This window comes from Hippoglossus hippoglossus, chromosome 13, assembly GCF_009819705.1.
Source record: "Hippoglossus hippoglossus isolate fHipHip1 chromosome 13, fHipHip1.pri, whole genome shotgun sequence".
NCBI classification, from domain to species: Eukaryota; Metazoa; Chordata; class Actinopteri; order Pleuronectiformes; family Pleuronectidae; genus Hippoglossus; species Hippoglossus hippoglossus.
In genome coordinates, this window is record NC_047163.1 from 26,268,024 (window position 1) to 26,288,430 (window position 20,407).

At 45.0% G+C, this 20,407-nt stretch overlaps 1 protein-coding gene and 1 long non-coding RNA gene across 3 annotated transcripts in view; one reads left to right on the forward strand and one right to left on the reverse strand.

The window, feature by feature from the left end:
* epha4l (eph receptor A4, like) overlaps window positions 1–15,195 on the reverse strand; it is a 54,884-nt gene extending 39,689 nt beyond the window's left edge. For both annotated transcript variants that reach the window (XM_034604216.1, XM_034604215.1), the window contains exons 1-3: window positions 14,917–15,195; window positions 13,319–13,386; window positions 10,324–10,987 (exon numbers count right to left, since the gene is read on the reverse strand). In XM_034604216.1, the coding sequence (XP_034460107.1) occupies window positions 10,324–10,987; window positions 13,319–13,386; window positions 14,917–15,013 (829 nt within the window). In that variant the 5' untranslated portion in view covers window positions 15,014–15,195. The remainder of the gene's footprint in view (window positions 1–10,323; window positions 10,988–13,318; window positions 13,387–14,916) is intronic.
* A 220-nt stretch (window positions 15,196–15,415) lies between these two features.
* LOC117772773 lies at window positions 15,416–20,018 on the forward strand. The gene is made up of 3 exons (XR_004615835.1): window positions 15,416–16,342; window positions 16,454–16,556; window positions 18,959–20,018. It is a non-coding gene; the product is annotated as an uncharacterized LOC117772773 (long non-coding RNA).
* The last annotated feature ends 389 nt before the right edge of the window (window positions 20,019–20,407 follow it).

Genomic DNA, 20,407 nt, shown 5'->3' on the forward strand with positions numbered 1-20,407 from the left:
TAATCTCATACCATTCCACTTAAATACAGTGAGACCAGGTTGAGACACTGGGTCTGTTTGAGCTGATTATCAGTTTTAATATTTCCATCACTGCTGATCTGCTTTCTAAACTCAGGTATCTACAGTTGTGATGGAAAAATGGTTAGAGCCTGACCTCATTACCACAGAACCACCTCACACACAACTTAAAGTTAAAATAAACCTGAACATTATCTCATGTAGCCTGGGATCCAGATAAATACGTATAAACAAAATGACAAAACAGAAGTTCGGAAGTTTGACAAGAAAAACAACACCACTATCTTAATATGAACATCTATCAATGTGGCCACCCTATTACCCAATATGTCATGTCTGAAGAGTGAGTCTAGGTAGCTCTACTACGAACCAGATTAAAATACACATGGTGTGTTGAATCAGTGTGAACACTCATCTGTCAACGCTCAAGTGTGCAGAAACACACAAAACTTTAATTACCTATCGTCATCTGTGGTCTAAGGGGCGAATTTAACATCGCCCCTGTCCGTTTCTCAGAAGCGGTGTGGTGGGTTATGAGGAGGGGCTGGAGGGCGCCGACTTACGGCTGAAAATGAAGGTATTTTTAGGTTGTTTGTTTAGGTAATCTGCTCGTAGCTCCCAGACGACAGCCTGTCTGGGGCCTCAAAACACCTTCTATTGTGCATGTGTGTTTGCGTGACGGTGTGTGCTCCTGAGAAAAAACGTGCATGGCATTGTGTCTCTGCATTTGTGTGTGCGTGTGTGTGTCTGTGGTGTGTGTTTGTGTGCGGTGTGAGTGTGTGCGCTCTGGCATGGTACATAAAAACTTTCCTGGGTCACTAGCTCTTCAACAGCTCATGTCAACCCAATGACGGTCGGCTGGTCTCCACTGTGGCTGTCACTGCTTTAACCTTTGACCTCTGCTGGTGTCACCCGGGCCTCACTATCTCCACACCACTTTCCCCTTCTCTGTCCCTCTCTCAAAACGGCAAAGAGGTCACTGTTGCCGTGGAAGTGATACCCCCACCGTTTTGAAACTGTGGCAGCTCCTTCTCGCATGGTATGGCTTTGCATGGTGTGTGTGTGTGAGAGTTCCAAAGTTAGCAGCTCCTACGTGTGTCCACAGACTTTGCTGCAGGGTTCAGGGTGTAAAAGGACCCCGGGGTTAATGGCTGCTGCTTAGACTGGGTTACTCCGCTAATGTGTAACGTTGTAGCCTTTAGCTTTGATGTGAGGACAGACACACAGGCACGGTGATGATGGGAAGAGGCAAACAAACGGAACAAGAGATTCAGTTGCACAGCGAGCCGGTGTGTGGGCACCGCTGGAAGAGAGCCAGACTTATGTTTTCTATTTTTTTTGGCCTCCCCATCCTCTTTCACTCAGATTATAAACACCACTCTCCCCCTGCCGCCTCTGTTATCTCTCCTTATCTTTATGGTTTCTTTCGCCACTTGGCAGCTTTGTCGGCGACTTGAGCGGCTCTGCAGAGCTCCCAGAAATCTTTGCACACCAAACACACATCTATATCACATCTACTTACAGTTTAAAATGGAGATTATTTTACACAATGTGATAACAGCAGTTTTTCAAAGGGACTGATTCTTCAACAGAGGAATATGTTGTGACGAAGCAGTTCAAAATGAGGTGAACCTGCTCAATGAAAAAGATATTGACAGTTATATCCGCTGCAACTGCCGGAGGTCGTGACACAGCCACACTAGGCTTGTTCAAAGAGCGATCACTGTCTGTGCCCACAACCCCCCATTCACCTTTTACACCCCCTGCCGTTTATCAGGTATACAAGACAGGAGTCAGTTCATCTCTCTCTCTCTCTCTCCTTTACTCCGCACACACATCCTCTGTCACACACATCCACGACTCCATTTCATTTCAATCACTTCTTTTATCTCTATCCTATCTTCCTTTGTCTGTTTTCTCTCTCCTCCTCCTCCTCCTCTTTCTTCTTCCCCTCACATTCCTCTGCTCCGTGCAGTGAACCTTCAAGGGAACGCGTTGTGTTTTTTTTCCCTTCCTCCTCTTCCAGCAGTATTTGACAGCTCACTGCGGATCAGGAAGGATCAAGGTTTCTAATCCCTAAGACGTGCCCTAGCATGGACACACCTCTGCCTTTGGCTGGAGATCAGCAGCTTTCAGATTCCCCTGGTGCCGCGAGACCTCCACATCCCCAAATTACATTCCAGGTCTCCTGCAGAGAGGTTGCACCTCGCAGGCAACCCCACCGTGTGTTTGATACACGTGTAGTTTGCTCATCTGTGCACATACACATGTCGTCACAGCAAGAGATCAGCCACCTGATCTCAAAGTCCTGCAACCAAGAATAGGAGCGAGAGGTGTCACATGCTTCCCAATATACAAACTCATTTCAGAGTTGTCTTTAAAAAGGATATTTTTATATTCTGGGTATGGGCTTTCTTGCTGAGAAGATCGGTATCAATCTCATGTCTGTATGCTTAATACAAAGCCGCAACGATCAGGCAATTAGCTTAGTTTAGCATAAAAGCTTGGATACAGGGAGAATCACGAGAGGGGGTTTTACAGGAGTTTATGTGACAGACTATTTTTCAAATGAGGTCAGTGACGAGGATATAATAGAAACAGATATAATTTTGGTTTATGGTATGGTGGTTAAGTCTGAATAATACACTACCCAGCAGTTAAAACTGTGCTGTACTTGCAGAATTAAACCAGAATTAAACCAGAAAGTAAAAGTGAGCCAGTTTTAATCTGCTGCATATTTTTCCTGATTTCAGTAACTGAAGGTTCGGCTTTTCCGTCAGCAGCAGACATAACATATCTCTGTGATCAAATGGATTTTACCTAAATGGACGTTGGAAGTCAGAGTGTACCTCTCTCCTTATGAAATGATGTGCACAGGCTTGAACCTTCAACTCCCAACACATCAGCTATATTCTGATGCAGTTGTTCATTTTTTCTGGTCATAAATGATCCTGATGAGTTGGAAAACCTTGGAAACTCACCTGCACTTTACTTCTAGAAACCCAGGCTCACTAAATTAATCCTCCCACTCGCACCGACTGATGTTTCCTTGTAATAACCTCCATGTATTCCTCTTCGATACAGTTTACATCAGGAGTGTGTGTGAAATTTGCTCCACCTCTGTGATTACATAGGGATCTCAGCTCATTAAAATGGACACTGCGTCCAGTCACTGGGCCAATCAGATTACAGAGCAGCCTTTTATTGCGAAGGCTTTTTGTCATAACCCCTAACTGATTGCAACGGAGCAGCCTATGATTTGGCCACTGAACGCTGCACCCTCTGAGAAAACAGATGAGGACAAAAGAGAAGAAAGGACCACCTACTATCAGCCCGGCAGGATGGAGGGAGCTTAGGATAGAAATGGGCACAGGAGAAACAGAGAGGGAGTGATAAAGCTCTTCCAAGGTGTTTGCAATCAACCTCCCATTGTCAGATAGTGAGGGAGAGTTGGCCGTCCATCTGCAGGGTTGCTGGGATGCTTTGTCTACGGGCTCAGATCGCGCAACGCGATTAGAACATTAATAGAAGTTTATGATACAACATGCGATATGCCTGCCGCGACAGATCTATGGGACAGATAGTGGTTCTGACGTGCAAACACTGTCCACACACACGCGCGTGCGTTCCTCGCGATCAGTAACACATTGCCCCAGATCAGAAGGATTTCCGTGCAATGGTGAACCGATGGATGAAGTGTAGAAAAAAGCACGGTTGCCAGACTGGAACTAAATCTCTTTCCACTTCACTTCCCCCCATGTTTTTTGTCTGCTTTTCTCTCCCTCTTCTTCCCTCCCTTCCTCCTCATCTCCATCTCCTGCGCTCGTCTTGGCGAGAGAGGTCTCTTCTCCCTCACTCAAAGCACAAAGAAGGTGGCAGAGGCCCTCGTCCTCTTTCATAACCTCTCTCGCTCTCTCTCTCTCTCTCTCTCTCTCTCTCTCTCTCTCTCTCTCTCTCTGAAACAGTCCACCCATGCCCACTTGATCGCTATCCACTTCTCTCCCCCTATCCGTCTTTCTCTGCCTATACATCCGTCCATCTCTCTTTACAAATCCTGTCTCTTCTCTCTGTCTGTCAGCTGAAGGAGAAAGCAGGGGTTTTGAGAGGAAGAGAAAAATTTTAAGCCAGTGAAAGCAAAGGAGAGGGGCAAGCGGGAAAGTGTGCAGGAGAAAATGGAGGGAGAAGAAGGGAAACAGCCGGAGGAGTGGGGGAACGGCAGGGACGGATAGAGGGAGAGGGAAGAGGGGGTGAAAGGACTGCAGGGTTGTGTTGGTAGAGAGCTGGGGTATTGATTCAGGGCCTTTTGACATGCTAATTTGCATGCTGACTGCTTTAATCGCTCCCTCTTCCCATCACGGGCTTCAAAGAGAGGATGCTTTTCAAAAAGACGAAGTAGAGGAGAGGAGAGGAGAGGAGAGGAGGAGAGGAGAGGAGAGGAAGAGAGGAGAGGAAGAGAGGAGAGGAGAGGAGAGGAGAGGAGAGGAGAGGAGAGGAGAGGAGAGGAGAAGAGAAGATAACTTGTTGCTAATTCCAGCTGACAACCATGTTACGCTGCTCTGTAGGAACATCCATCTTAATGTAAACTGCTTCTAGCAGACACTGATAAACGTATCTGCATCGTATAGTTCACCATCGCTGTCCAATGAAAAGTTACATCTCAAGCTTTTGTGAATTGGATTGAAATACGACTATTTCAACTTTTAGCTTATTAAAAGTTGGCATTTTTTAGATGTTTTTGTAGGACAGTTCCCATTTTCATAAGCAGTTTGCAACTGGCAAACACGGAACATAAAATTTCAGATCTAATATTTGTCTTCTTTCTCTCCAAGATGTTCCTGGAGCTGTCTCGTCACTCTCAACATATTTTTCCAGCTGTGCATTGCATAGAAAAGTGTCCATCAACAACAAACTCAAACTAATTTAGTCAGCCTACTGGCATCTTTGAGTTTGAGTATTTTGTCATGTTTTCCATTGTGGATAAACTAAAAAAATCTGCTTGATTTTTTTACTCTCATTTTGAAAAGCTCAAGCCAGCTTTGTGTCTGCCTGTTCAGTTTGAGGTAATTCACAATGTAAATCAGCCAGTTTCAGGCATTTAAATGACACCTGTTGCTATTTACCTCCACATGAACTTAGTGAAATGATGTAACTCCTCACTGTTAAAAAATATATAATATATAATATAATAGTAAGATTAAGCAGAGTTGGTGAAGCCCCATGCTATGATGTGAACAGAGTCCAAAATATTTACACAGAATTTTCTAGCATTTTAGTCAGCCAGTTCTAAAACCTTTGCAGCTCAACATACTATTCAGTTTCATATCCAGCACTGAGAGCGTATTTTCCACCAAGCATTTGAGGCCGTAATGATTCTACTCATTTCAAATGTAGCTTGACATGCTTCTGGCACTGTCTTGAAAACCAGTGTCAGTTTCTTGAAACCAGGCAACATAAAGCATGTCGCTCCAGTGAAAAAAAGGAACTTGATTTTCATAGGAAAAAACGAGCTTTAAAGCCCAAATAGGAAATAAATGACTTAAAGATGGATGCTCGTGGCAGCGTACCGGTACACAGTGTGGTGTATAGCTGGCACTGGGGGAGCACTATGGCCATCCGCCCGGGTCAAGCTCGATCACCGGTGGCTTCCTGCCCTAAATAGGGCACCACAGACACAGAGGTGATGAGTGTCGAGAAATGAAAAGGGAACAAACACTGCGGCAGGACGACAGCCCGAGCAGGAAAAGCATTTCAGCACCTCCGCTAATGACCGGCTGAATTACCACTAGAAGCCCCCCGACGCACCCTCCCGCCTCCGTCCAGTCATGGGAAGTGTTGAGAGGGCTTTTTTTTTTCATCATTTGTGGAGCTAAAGAAGAACAGAATATTACAACAATGCTTTAAGAAAATATTTCAGCAGGAAGGAGAGGGTATAATGAGGATTGCTCATGAGACATTTTGTCCTTTCTCTCTGTGTCTGTTGTTCTTTCCTTCTCTCTGTTGGTAATAGATTCTTCGTCTCTATTCAGGAGCACAAAATGAGCCTCTCTGGTGGCAGCGAGAGTGATGAGTACATTCACCTCTATTCTGCTGCGCTCTGCTCAGCTTGGAGTGTGTGAGTGTGTGTCTTAACACATACTGAAGCTTGTGTGTGGGGGCATCTGCTGTACATATTTATTTGCCTGTGTACTTAACGTGTCCTTTCTTACATGTGTGTGTTTGGACTTGTGTGTTTCGCATGGCTGTACATGGGTGAGTGCAAATGCACGTATTGGTGCCTCTCACTTAAGACATCCTTCTCTGCAGTTGTATCTGTTTGCACACTCACACACTTGCGCATGTTCCTGTGTGTGTACACGCGCCTGCATGTGGGTTTGTGTGAACGGCAGCGGGTGACTAGCTGAATCCCTCACAGCAGTGAAGGTAATCTCATTATTCAGCCCACTTCCTGCCGCTGCCACCAGAGACAGGCTGAGAAACACTAACCACCTCATCGGCCGGAGCAGAGACGAGGAGGGGGAGAAAAAGAGAAGTGATAAAAGAGAGGGACTGTGAAGGGGTGGAAATTGTTAACAGAAACTCAGCGACAAAAAGGGAGGAAGATAAAAAGGAAAACGAGACATAGGACAAGAGAAGAAAGCTCATAGGGAGCAACAGGTAATTTGAAGAGACAGGGGGACACACAAAAAACAACAAGCTACCGAGCCGACCAAGAAGAAGAGACACACAAATGGTTGATTTGTGTGTATGCAGAAGAGAAGGAGGAGGTAAACAAGGAGGGGAGAGAATGACTGAGTCTGTGTATTTAAAGCCAATGGGGACCGACGGGCTAAATAGAATTACTTGGTGAATTTAGAATGATGCTCCCGAGTGCATATTTAACACTGTCACAAGAGAGAGAGAGAGTATTGGAGACCTAGATACACGCACTCACACACACACACCAACACAATGGGTAAAGCGCAGGAGAGAAACTTCATCCCTAAAACCTCTTAATCTCATACCAATAAGAGTTTCCAGCTCCACAAGGAGAGAAAGAGAGAGGAGTCAGGTGAGAAAATGTGGTCCTAAACCGTCAACTATGTGTTAAGATTGGTTAAGATAACTGCCACTCTGCAGTCTCATCAAACAATAATGATTTGAGGACAGAACATGCACACTCAGCGTCCTTTTTAAATAGACACCCCACTGCTGTTACGCAGACTCCTCATTTGCATGTTTTCACTGTACCAAACAAGCCAGTATAGTTTTACTATTGCCGTCCCATTCTAGTTGACGGCAATCTGGAATAAAGGCAGTTTCCTGAAAACAAACAACATAGTAAAACTGCTTTCAGAGCACACCATCTTTCTAAATGTAGTCTCACATTGGCAAAAAAAAACTGTCATCATCATTTTTTCATAATGGCATGCTTAGTTACCTCTCTCTTCCACCATCTAATCAACACCCCTCCAACAGAAGGAACCCCCTCACCAGACGAGGAGCGAGGGGACACCCTGACCCCCACCCTTTCCCCACTGCGCATGTGGGGGGATGTGGTTAACAGGGAAAGGGATCCCAAATGCAAACAGACATAGTACCCTTGCCTCAGATCAGGGGGCCCCTTGGCCCTAAGTGCCCTGGTTGCCCCTCTTGCCGTGGTCCAGAGTGAACACCCTAACCACCCTTGGCCTACCTCTAGCACGCAAACACACACACACACACACACACACACACACACACACACACACACACACACACACACACACACACACACACACACACACACACAGCCCAGCCACAGCTGTCAAAACTCTGACATCTTAATCAATCCTGGATCCACGACCCTGTCAGACACAGCAGTAAGATGGATGCAGAAGGGGGTGACCCCTGACCTCTGCCAGGGGTGGAGAATACAACTCCTACGTGCCCCACCAGCCCCCCCTTTTACCACCACCCCCAACCCACCAAACATCACCAGCCTCAGTCGGCTCGGCTGCTGCCCCAAACAATGATGGAGGAGAGCCCATTCATCCTAGGCTGGGAAACAGGGGCCAAGGTGCCCTTGTAACCCCACACGAACACAAGACAAGAACAGACACACAAGTATGTGAACACACACTCACACACACACACACACACACACACACACACACACACACACACAAAAAACAGAGCTCATGTTCAAACCCTTATAAACAATAGTTTTACACAACACTAAAGTGAGCATAGGATGAAATACTCTAATACACTTCTTAAAACTTTTTAATTAATCATAAACCCCCCTCCCTCCCTTCAAACCTGGATCCTATCTAAACCGTTGGTCTACATGGAAACACGGCTCCCATAGAGCCTGTCTCACTGAGGAATATTAACCAGCTCATCAGTGCACTTGTAGACTGACAGTGGCCACCACCTTTGAACCCTTGAGTTACTGGAGCTGACCCACACAAACGCATTGGGCTGCCATGCAGCATCACATCCAGTGCATGTTACCCTATGTTCAACTGAAAGCGAAATGTTTAACATTTTTAAACAGTGTAATTGGAGCTCAAAGTGAATGGAGTGCATGTACTGGCACTGCAAAGTTAAACAAAGCAAAGCAGATGCAGCGATATGTGAACTAAATGGATGTATTGGCTTGAAAAGCATTTCTGCCAGCTCAGAGGCTGGCAGGCACTACGAGGCTGCATTAGTCATATAAAAGCAAGGGTTCCAAATCCTTTATTGCCTTCTTTGCAGGGTAACAGCTATTTATCTTCACTGGAATTAAAGGAGAGATAAGGAGTCTATTTCGATGTGGCAGGCAAATTAAAGTTGTGATATACAGTATGAGATCAGGGTTGAAATGAGAGGTTATTATAGTAAACAGCATGACAGAATCCTGGGGAGATTTACCCAAAGTCTGTAACTAACTACCTTCTGGTCTCCTTCAATCACCCCTTCATTTCACTCTGCTTCTGTGAAGCCGCCCCCCGAGGACAGAAACCCGGTCGCAGCCATCTGAGCAAAGCGACAGCGGAGATGGACAACAAGAATTTATAATGCTTAAATAACACTCTTTTTCTTTTGGAACAAATACACATGCACACAAACCCATCTGTGACTGCTTGTACCCCTTTCCCCCCCACCACCCCCAAGCAGCCAGTAGTGCCCTTAAATCACCAGACCTGTTTGTCATGCAATTAGTCCTCCGAGATAAAGGCTCCCTTGTAAATTAGGAGAAGTGTAGTGGTCCATCCCACTGTTAATCACCCGTGCCCAGCCTCTGACCCCTCACTGCTGTGACCCACTGCTTTTTTCTGGTGTAAAGGTGGCGGGTGGAGGTTGCTGTAAACCAATCGTGGCAGAATTAGCATCCACTCGTCTGGCCAGCTGACAACTGCGCCGTGTCCTGGCAAAATGCTGCATGTGATCCACAAAACAGCTGCTGGAGACTACTGGATGCTATCCACAATACAATGCTGCATAACATAAACTGATACGATGAGCTATGAAGCCACCCAGTTAAATTAGCGGAGTCTATCAAAGTGCCAATGATAATAACAGCCTGAGCTTGAAACCTGTAAAAGCAGAAGTTTCGAAAGATCTATTGGCAGGTTTTGTAGACATTTCAAGGCTATGATTTGAGCTCACCAACATACTGAGGCCTCTGTCGGAGGCACTGTTCACTGACCTTAAAACCTCATCAAGCAGCCCTGTATAGGATCACAGCGAGCTGAGACTAGAATAATCGTCCACGAAGGGCCATTCCCCCCTACCAAATAACACCATTCCAACTCCATCTCACAGCTGTGTATTTTCACTCTTGTCATACCTGCTTGGAATGATAAACTCTTTCTCTCCTATATAGCTGTCTATCTCATTTTCCCAGTTTCAGGCTCCATTGGGAATAAGAGAAAGAGCAGGTGGGGGTGAAAGACAAGGCAGTAGTGTGAACCAGTTGGAGCTTGACTCTCCCCTCCCGGTGTCACCAATTCTCCTGGGATGCACCCCACTGCACAACACCTCCCAGTGGGCCCACTAATTACTCCATTTACAATCATCATTGCTCCTATCATCCAACCAGACACTGGCTGTAGAAAACGGGAGAGCGAAAAGGAAAATTATCCAACAGCGCAAGAGGTAGGTGAGTCGAGGGAGGGTGGAGAGGACAAAGAGAAGGAAACAGTCATTAAGAGGGAGATAGAGCAAGAGGAGGGGTAGGAGTGAAGAAGAGGTAGGATACAGTACAGAAAGGCGGTGTCAAAAAGAGTGTTCTACAAAAAGCGAAGGGGGCCAAAACAGCCAGTCAGCCCCAAAAAATCAAGACAAATGTCATTTCCTTACCTTGGCATTCTGCATTGCGCTCCTCATATCCAGGGTTGCACAGGCAATTCCCAATGGGGACCAACCACTCTCCGTCAGCCCCGCAGTACATCTTGGGGACCTCCTTCTCCTCTGAATTATCCACGCATGAGCCACGAACTTCCACAAGTGAGGAGGTATCGGCTCCAGTGATGGTATCAGGAAACTGGGCCAAGTTGCGCACTGCTAAAGGACATTTCTTGTAGAAGACCCTGACAGACACGAGAGCGATGCACGCTCCAACATCCTGGAAGGCCAAATAGAAGCCCTTGCGGGTCAAGGCGCCAACATCTCGTACCTCGGTGTTCAGTTTCATGATGCGATCACCAATGTCCACCTGAGTGAAGCTCTCGTCCGCTGCAATGGTGTCGATCTTTCCAAACTGGTTCTCACGGATGTAGCGCTCTTTGTCATTGTTGGACTCATAGTAGTAAAGATTGAAGGTTTCCTTGCAGGTTCCCATGACCCCCGGGAGGCTGTTGCAGTCTCGGAGGGTGAACTTGATCTCAATGTAGACTCGTTGAGCACCACCACGGGGGATCCAGTCGGTGCGGAGCCAGTTGTTCTGGTTTGGCTCCATGACGTTACACACCTGGTACGTCCGAATGGGAATGTTCTTCTCATCCATAATACTCACTTCCTCCCACTGGGGAAAGGCCAGAACATTAAAATGTTACAAGGACGTAAACATCTTAAATCATACTTAAATTACAATACCAAAACTGTGGAAGAATGTTGTTGTTAAAGGACAAGAACATCAGAAGAATATCAGAACTAAAGGCTCTCCTGATCAAAATGGACTGTGTAAGTATTACACATGACTGAGAGCAAGTCTATACAAAGAATGAGAGATACTGTGCAAAACAACCTGCAGGAAAGATTAGTCAATATTCTCGCCAGAGCGATAAATTGATGGCCAAACTTAATGCATACTTGATCAATGGCACCTAATAGACTTGTTAAACCCTGAAATAGAATCATAAAGATGTTAATATTCATGTTTTTTCCCTTAGTGAGAGAAAGGACATTTGTAATTAGTTCTATGCATAGGAAATGCCTAAAGTTAAGTAAACAAAATCCTGTATACCCACACACACACACACACAGACCTGGATGGCTCAGGGTATCAGGAGTATATAAAGAGGGGGTTGTGTGAATGTAAAAAGTAAAGGTCTCTCTGAACCAATGCTAATGATCTAATATGTGCCTGCTTTACATCTGCATACATGATGGGGGCTGGGAGACAGCGCAAATGTTCACCGCTGTTATGAATTAGAACTTGTAGGGAGCGAGAGGGAGACGCTGACGCGGGGCACATGGATTACGTTATCCAACGAGGCCTGTCTTATTTTTGCCAAGAGCCATGTTTGTTTTACTTGTGATAAAGTTCCCCTCTCGACAGAGCACTGTGAAGCTGTATTAAGAGGCTCAAAGCGTTGTGTTCCCTCAAGTTTTTCACCGTGTGTTTTAAATAGAGTCTTTGAGTGAGCTGGGCTGTAAACGGAGCAGACAGGCCTTTGGCTGCCGTAGCTTCAACCATCTAGACACTGAACAAAAAAATAATAATAACGAGGCAGTGGAAGATATAGGTTATGCTGCCAGATTTGATTTGAGGCCTTATCGTAAACAATCTGGCTTAAAGCTTTATTTCCCCAGAGAAGGGTGGGATAATGCTAAACATAGCTGCAGCTGTATGATTTGAGAAAATGTCTATCATTCCCGCTGCTCCATCTCACTCTGCTCTCCTCCTAGAGCCCCCCTTTTGTTGTGGAAATCAAGCAGTGCTGAGATAAGGCTGCACCTTCCCCTGATAGCAGGGAAGAGGAAGAATAAGGCCAATTGGTCGTAATGAGAGGGTGAATGTGGGCTTGACGGGGGCAGCCGGGACCCTGTCAATCACTTGTTTGTGATAAAATGGCCAAGGGAGGACCTGAGCTCAGCAGCAGCCAAGTTGATTAAGAAAAGCTTTGTGTAGTCGGCAACATGTGCATGAGCTGAAATTCTGTTCCCCAGGATTCATATTAATTAGTTGACATTACTGTTGCTAATTTGTAGTGATTTTCAGAAAAGGTTTGAGCTTGATTCCATGGGCATTTATAAACTTAGGTAACTTTTGGGCCCTTTTTAAACCCTCAGATTTAGACCTGGTAAAAGGTATTGCATGGTCCTCACCTCTCTCTAACAAGCTAATGTCAGTGGCACATCAGATTCACTGCAGCCTAACTGCAGTCCCAATTCTTTCCCCACTAAGAGACACTGTGGATATCCCAATTAGACTGAGAGATCACACATTGGGCCGACCCGATTCCACGTTGCTTTATAGCCCGACCCAGTCGTCCTGCGGCAAGAGCTGGACCCCACTACACTTTCCCCCTTATTCATCCATTCTAGAGGACCCTCTGTCAGCTGCCAAGTTCCTCTCTCCCCTCCTCTCCCCCTCTCTACGACTCAATGGTGGAAAGGGATATAAAGTTTCTCCACAAAGACCGATTCAATCCACCGTCTATTCAGGAAACCTGACGCCCGCTGCAGTATCGGCCCAAGCATCTGACCATTACAGAGTGGTTAGAGAGAGGGGATCGAGGAGAAAAGGGGGAGAGACGGGTGCCTATAGACCTCGTGGCTCTCAAAGTGAATTCCGGGGACCCCATGGGGCCCTGGAGTGATCCAGGAGGTCTACAACAAAACAGCAAAGTCTGATTTATCCATACTTCAGTGTATGATACTGGAAATTTTGCCTGGACCTCACCCTGAGTCTAATATCCCTACAGTGCAGACAGCTGCACAATAAATCATGGACAGAGATATTCCCGTAAAGGCCTTCCCGGGACAAACGTCTTATCAAAGGAGTTTGTGAATCTAACTGGTGGTCCACTCAAGAGCTCCTGCCAATAAAGCATATTATCTCTCCATTTTTGCTCAATAGGGGTTCATGCGTTCCTAACAAGGGGACACTTCTTTGCAGTAGCCTACTCACCCCTCCTTCTGTCGGGTTGGCGACCCATCCCAGCTCCCCCTGTACAGATCTGGAGTCCAATAACGTGACTGGAAAACAAGAATGGGAGAGGTGAGCATGATGCAGTCTCAGTCCCTCCACACAACATTTATAATCCACTATGGTCTCACAGGCTGAGGAAGGAAAATGTGTTGATAAATATATATATATATATATATAATTGTTAAAATGATTCATCAGGTGTAAAAATATGATGAATGTCAGAACAGAGACAGAATATAAAACTGTAGCACAGTGTTTCTTACAAATGACTCACTTGTAAATGTTACGTTGTGTGTACAGTAATCCTCTGCTGGGCTTTACATGTGTTGCTTCGATTGATTTTCGTTGAGAAAAAGATTTGTTCTACAAATGACAAATGCATTTCCCAAGTGTGTGTAAAATAATGATTTTTCAGTTCGCTCAGAGGCAGCTTTAAGCCTGTCTGATGTGATCGGAGTCAGATAGAGGAGCCGTGTGCGTAAACTTGAACAAGCCCCATTTAAATTGCTCCTGACACAGACGGACAATCTACCTATACACAACAAAATAAAAAATGAAAATTGCAATGCAATAATTCAATCATATAGAGACATGGATTGAGAATATCTATATTTATTTTTAGGGTTGTTTTGAATTGTGTTCGGTTACTGGACACTTCAGCATAATCAATAATTCCCCCTTGGTGTAATTATCCTGTATACAATAGACTGATCCATTTTTAATGTCAAACCCTTGCTTCATATTGAAATAACAGTCAGAGTGTGAAGCTGTTGTGTTCAACAGCTTTGCCGAACAGGACAGGCACAGAAGCGCAGAGGATACTTCGTGCGTCAGACCAGTGTTTATAATAAAATCAAATGTTTAATTTTTTTAAATATTTGCGGTAAAAATAAATGAATGTAAAATAAAGGTCTATGTGTTGTGTATTGGGTCTAACATTTTAAAACTGAGCTCCGGGACCGCGGGCAGGACGATCGAGTCCTGAGAGCTTCTGAGCGTCTTGTTTTGAGGACACAGCATGTTCAATTTAAACATGTTTTTTAATAAACTCTATGCACAACCGAAGATCATTTAACAAAAAACATTATATGCTTTATTATGGATTGTATCTAGTGCGTCATGTGGCACAATTGAACTTTCAGAATTGATTTTCCTTTAATCCCCAAAATAATTTCCCATCTAAACTCGACGTGACAACAGCAGCGATCACTGTTGTAAAACTGAGAATGATTCCTATCTCTTCTATAGGTCTGTGTATGTTGATGCCACTTCTCTCCGGACACACATCGGCTTGACCTTCTCTCCTAACAGAGATCGGGGCTACAAGTATATCCCTGCTCCCAGCCTGTCCTCTCGGGCAGCTGGCACGATCCATGCCCGAGACACCTCTCGTCCCAGTGCCGTTCACAGGACAGAGAAGACGCTGCGTAAAAGGGGACCGCCGGTGTTTTCCATCGCGGCTCCGCGCAGCCACAGAGGACACTGAGTGAGTGAGGCTCCGCGGCGCAAAGACGCACACACACGCGGGGCAAAGAGACAAGTCCGCGGCAGTTGTTGTTTTCTCCCCGTGTCCTTACCTTCATTCGGGGGATATATCCGAGCCGGCGAAACAAATGTAGTTATCCCAAAAACAAGAAAGGTGGCCGTGAACAAAATCCCTGCCATGAGTGCCATTTGTGTCGCTGCTCCGTTTTTCTCTCCTCTTTTTGTTTCGTTGCTCTTCTCCCAGCTCCTACTCTCTCTCTCTCTTCTCACTCCCTCTCTCTCTCTTTCTCTTTCCCTGTGGAATATGGGTTTGAAGCGGACAAGGGGAGAGAGAGACGCACCGAGCGCACCACAGCCAGGAGGCGGGTCTACTTTTTGAGTCTGTGCGCTCTGACGCGGAGCCCGTCAAACCATATAGGAAACGCGGTGGACAGAGGGGGGACGGGGGGGGGAGGATGGGGGCAAATTATCATTAACACCCCCCCCCCACACACACACACACACACACACACACACACGCACACGCACACACACACACACACACACACACACACACACACACACGCACACAGCCACCATCCTGCACAACTCACTCTTTGGTCATCTAGCCAGAGAAAGGACGAGGATGGGCTTGTGTGGAGTGACACTTCTTTGGCTCGCAGGTCCAAAGGAGAAACTCACTCTGGGCCTGAGTCACCGATTGACATATTAATAATAAACAGCGGGTGAAAATGCCATGTGTTATAGTCAACAGTGACAACGTATAGCTCAATGAGTGTGTGTGTGTGTGTATCTGTGCGCCTTTATTCCATATAGCCCAGAGCGCACTAAACAACGCCTGCTTACTAACTTTAAATGAGACACAGAACCTGCCCCTCAACTACATATTAATATGCATCAAATGCAGTGCGTCAGTGCTCGTCCTCTGCGCTCCTCAGCAGTCACACTGTGCTGATCCTGCATGTAAGTCTGGCTCCAGTCGAGCGCAGCGCTGTCCAAGGTGAGCCGCATCAGACTAAGGTCGCCACCTAGCGGATATATTGACGCCTGTTCTGCCTCCAAAATTGGATCAGGGAACAAGCATGAGCATGACCTGCATAACACTACAAGCTATTGCACTTTGTGAAATTGACAATATCGTTTTTTTTAGCTTGTGCTGGACTAGTCACTCGCTATTATTCTAATGTTATCAAGGCTTTACAGGTGTTTATGGTGAAATCTGCACCCTCACCCATGTGTAGGTGCAGTGTAGAGCAGATGTGGTGTTTTGGAGCTCCAGAGGTGAGCGGTGCACAGGGATAGATGTTCTTCTGGGCTTTTCTTTTAAACAAAGGCCCCATTGTTCATGTTTGAGAAAGGCCAGCTGTGTCCAGGTTTGGGGTTTTGCCCACAGGGTGCTCTCACTCTTTGTATGTCCTCCCACACAGGTCTTCAACAGCTCCCATGAGATGTGCCCATCGCAGTGGCCGGCAGCCCCCTTTGACTGATCTGCAGAGGAGATTGTCACTGAGTGGGCAGGTTAGGGTGTTCTGCATCGCCACACACTGCAGCCATTGACTACAGATAGGTTTCCACATCCATAAAACAGCTCCTTCATAATATTGTGTCTGCCTTTGCTGAATTTTTCAGATTACAGACAGTGATTCAACGGGAAAACATACATGGCCCTGAAGTGTCCTTGGGAAAGTCGTTGCATCGTTATCAGCTGTGGGACTTCTGATCCATCCTGAAGGTCGAAAAATCACAAAAATCATAGACATGTCTGGATATCATGATGTGAAACCATGCGACCTTCAAATGAAGCTACAAGCATTTTGAACTAAAGCAACTTCATTCAATTTCTTCACTCTGGTTCACTCTAGTTCACTCTGGTGTCTGAATGTATTTTTCTGTCATGTCATTACAGCATCATACATGCTCTGCATGCATGTGCCTCTGTGTTGAAATATAGTCTGTTGCCTCTAGCATCAGCTTTTGGCTTTTTCCCATACCTTTTTGTAGCTGTCACACGAACCTCAGGCTTCCAAGACTTGCCTACAATATATTTATTTTTGCCCATACAAGGACACATCTCAGAGTTTTCTCATTGGGGTGATCTCACTGTGAATAGACCTGCCTTTGTCTCAAATGCTTCAACACACATATTGTGGCTTTATTTTCCCCTCACAGATGCCACTCAAAGAAAGAGAGAGTACAGTGTGTTTATGTATAACTGGTTGAGGAGGGAAGCAGTGGAGTCAGGATCTTGGATTGCTGAAGGAAATCAATGAATGAGGCTGATTTGGAAGCGATGGAGAGGTGTGTTTATGAGTTTATGAGGGTCCTGGGACACAACACTGTGCCATTGTGGGGTTAAAGATGCAAAGCATCTCAACTGGCGTAATGAAGCAGACAAAGCATCTGGTGCTCCAATGAAATTGGCCAATTTACCCCCAAACATTGATTGTCCAAAACTACATCCCCAGATGAAAGGCACTTTTCCCCTGGCGACAAGCCTGGCAACCTTAAAAAGCCGGAGAGAGACCTGGAGGGACGCTTTTGATCGTCTTCGACCAATGGTGGCAAAGTATTCAGGGCCCAACAAAGACAGGGCCGTGCGTGATGGTGGTCAAGATGGAGTGCGAGTGGGCGTGTTGTGTTTCTAGCGTCTTTATTTGTGTCACAGTGTTTTTGATTGATTACACTCCCATCATTTCTTTTATTTTCCTGTCAAACCAGCAGCCTTGTTTTTCTGGGTGGGTGCGGGGGGTTGGTGGGATGCCCCCCCCTCATTCCCTCCCTCCACCAGCCCACTCCGCTTTCTCCAGATGGCATCTGCTGCCCACACATCTGCATTGTGTGCCAATCATGCACACCGACTCCAAACCCTTTGCTTGAGCAGACACGCACACACACACACAAACCCACTCAAATTAATTACCACAAACTTGTGTTGTCAACTGATTTGCTCACATATGTGTTTGGCCACGATCTGCTTTGTTAAATACTGAATATCAGTCATGGTGTCAGTCTTTGAAATCATAGTTGAAACTATTGTCAAATTATTTTCCATCTCATTTAAGAAAAAGTTGATAGGGAAAAAACGCTATAATAATTAAATAAAACTTTCCCCCTCATGTTTCTCCGGAGGAGTCTTTTAACTTTCAGTGTACGCAGGGAGTAGGAATCATGTCATGTCATGTTGGGCTGCAGTGGGCAGAAGAAAAATGAAATGCTTTTTCCATGACAGTCTCATAAGCACATCCACCTTTATAAGCAGTCATACTCTCACTAGAGGACCAGTCCTCCTGCACAGTATCATGATACATTAGTTATTATAGCTAATGTTCATGTGAGTGGTCAGAATGTGCTGGTATTTGTGTTTTTCTAATGCATATATGTACACAGAGGATGTTGACATGCAAAGTCAGAGTATTCAAAGAAGCTGTATTTGCATCGCGGCCCATTGTACCACATGTGGTGTAATAGAAACATTAGCATCGGCAAATTGTGCAGCCTCAAGAAGAGGAGGTGACATCCTTGTAAACTGAGATTTTGTGACTTTATACATTATTTAGACGTATGTTACAGAAATATATGATGTATATGTTTGGAGTTAAAAAAAAATATATATATTTGCCATGAGTTCGATCATGAACATTATAGTGTTTTCCCCTAACTTGATTTAGCCTATTTGAAACATAAGTTACTCAATAAATATGATGCACTCTTGTCTTTGTACATCCACAATTTCAGAAAGAATGTGATTTTACTTGATTTATAATGATTTATAATAACCCCAAGCAGGTTAACCACACCTGCTATACACTTACATATTCTGTAAATGAGTGCGGTGTCCATTTTTAAACACTTTTGACCTGACAAAGATGCAACTTCACTAATGCTTACATCCAACTACTTTGCAACAACTGTGCTTGTAATGTGCATACATTTTTTATAGTAACTCAACAGCATGCATACATAACAGCATCAGTGCTCTGGCTGACTCAAACATCAAGCTACCGTAATCTGATTAGATAACACTGTGAATTACTTCATGCTAAGATCATGTTTTTAATCTGATATCTGCAAATGTAAATGTATGTTCCCAATCAGGGCTGAGAGTTTTGACTTGTGTTTTCTCACCTGTGTTAGGACCCACAAGACAAAAGTTGTCAATTCAAAAGACAAATTATGGGCTACCAGTCATCACAGCAACCTCGCTCAATCATTTACATATCTTCAGGGAGTGCACCACACATTTATTGTCAACAAAGCAGAAACCTCCAACCCCCAACTCACATTGTATTTTTCTCCCACCTCCGTGACTACAGTTCGGACCATTGTTTCAACTAAAGCCCCTAAACTCCCTCCTGCTGGCCTGTGACCCTCCAGGCTATGAGCTCTGCCCACCGCCCACGGATCCCCAGCCTCACGCAGTGTTCACCGGGCCGCAGTCAGGAAGACCGTCCCTGGAGGTCGGAGCGAGTGGGAGTCAGGGGAGAGTAGAGCAGAATGGGAAGAGGAGATCAAAAGAGCAGCAGGAGAGTCGCTCTGAACCAGAATGCCAGGGATGAGATCAAATCCACTGGACTGGAAATATTGCTGACACAAGCACATAGAGACACATGCACACTGATATAAACACAATTGTGTTGTGTTATTCCAACATGCAGAGGTTTGACAGTTATCATCTTTATCTCCTGAAGCAATTTTCACTCACATACATCTCCCATTAAATCTGACAGCTCAATATAAGTCCATATATGATCACGTGAGTTTCTGATGATTTGAAACTTGTAAATCTCTCATCAGGACGACTGCAGTGTCTCCATTCGTTTAGTAATTGTATGTCTTTCCACATCCTTTACTCTCTCCTCTTCAACACATACCGAATATCTATTTTCAGCATTTATTTTTGTGTTCTCGCTCTCTCTCTCTCTCTCTCTCTCTCTCAACTATTTCACAGTTACCACACTCATAATGCCCCTCCGCTGTTTATTCTTTATCTCTTCACGACAGCCTTTGGAAATGTTTAGGAGACATGTCTGACTCGTATTATGTCTGTGTTTATCTTCCAAACCACTGCTCCACCACTTACTTCTCCTTTTCTGTTTACATTTACATTTAAATGTGAGGCATTTTGCGGAGGCTGTCATCTGGAGCGATATAGTACAAACCTGTTCAATATTCATGATTAAGACATCAGGACAACTGAAAGTAAACATTTCCTGGCATTTCCTGTTTCTTGTGTTTCCTGTTTGTCCTTAAGAGATAATAAAAGAATGTTCCAGTTTTTCTTTTGCAGTAATTCCAATCCAATGTGTTTGTGACTTCTTAATCCACTGATGCTGTTTTGATATTTCATACAGAAACAAAGTCAAGCTGATTATTGGTAAATGTTGTCAGCAGTTTCCTATAGCGTCTGTTAATACTAACGCTAAACTTCCTTGAGGTGGTTGAAGACTGTCGCCAGGTGACTTTTTAATGTTTCCATCTGATTTGTTTTAAAACAAAAAGCTTGTAAAAGGGTTTTCAATATTCACTTCATGGCTACATACATGATACGGTGCTAAAATACCGAGGCTAATATGCTTCACACTA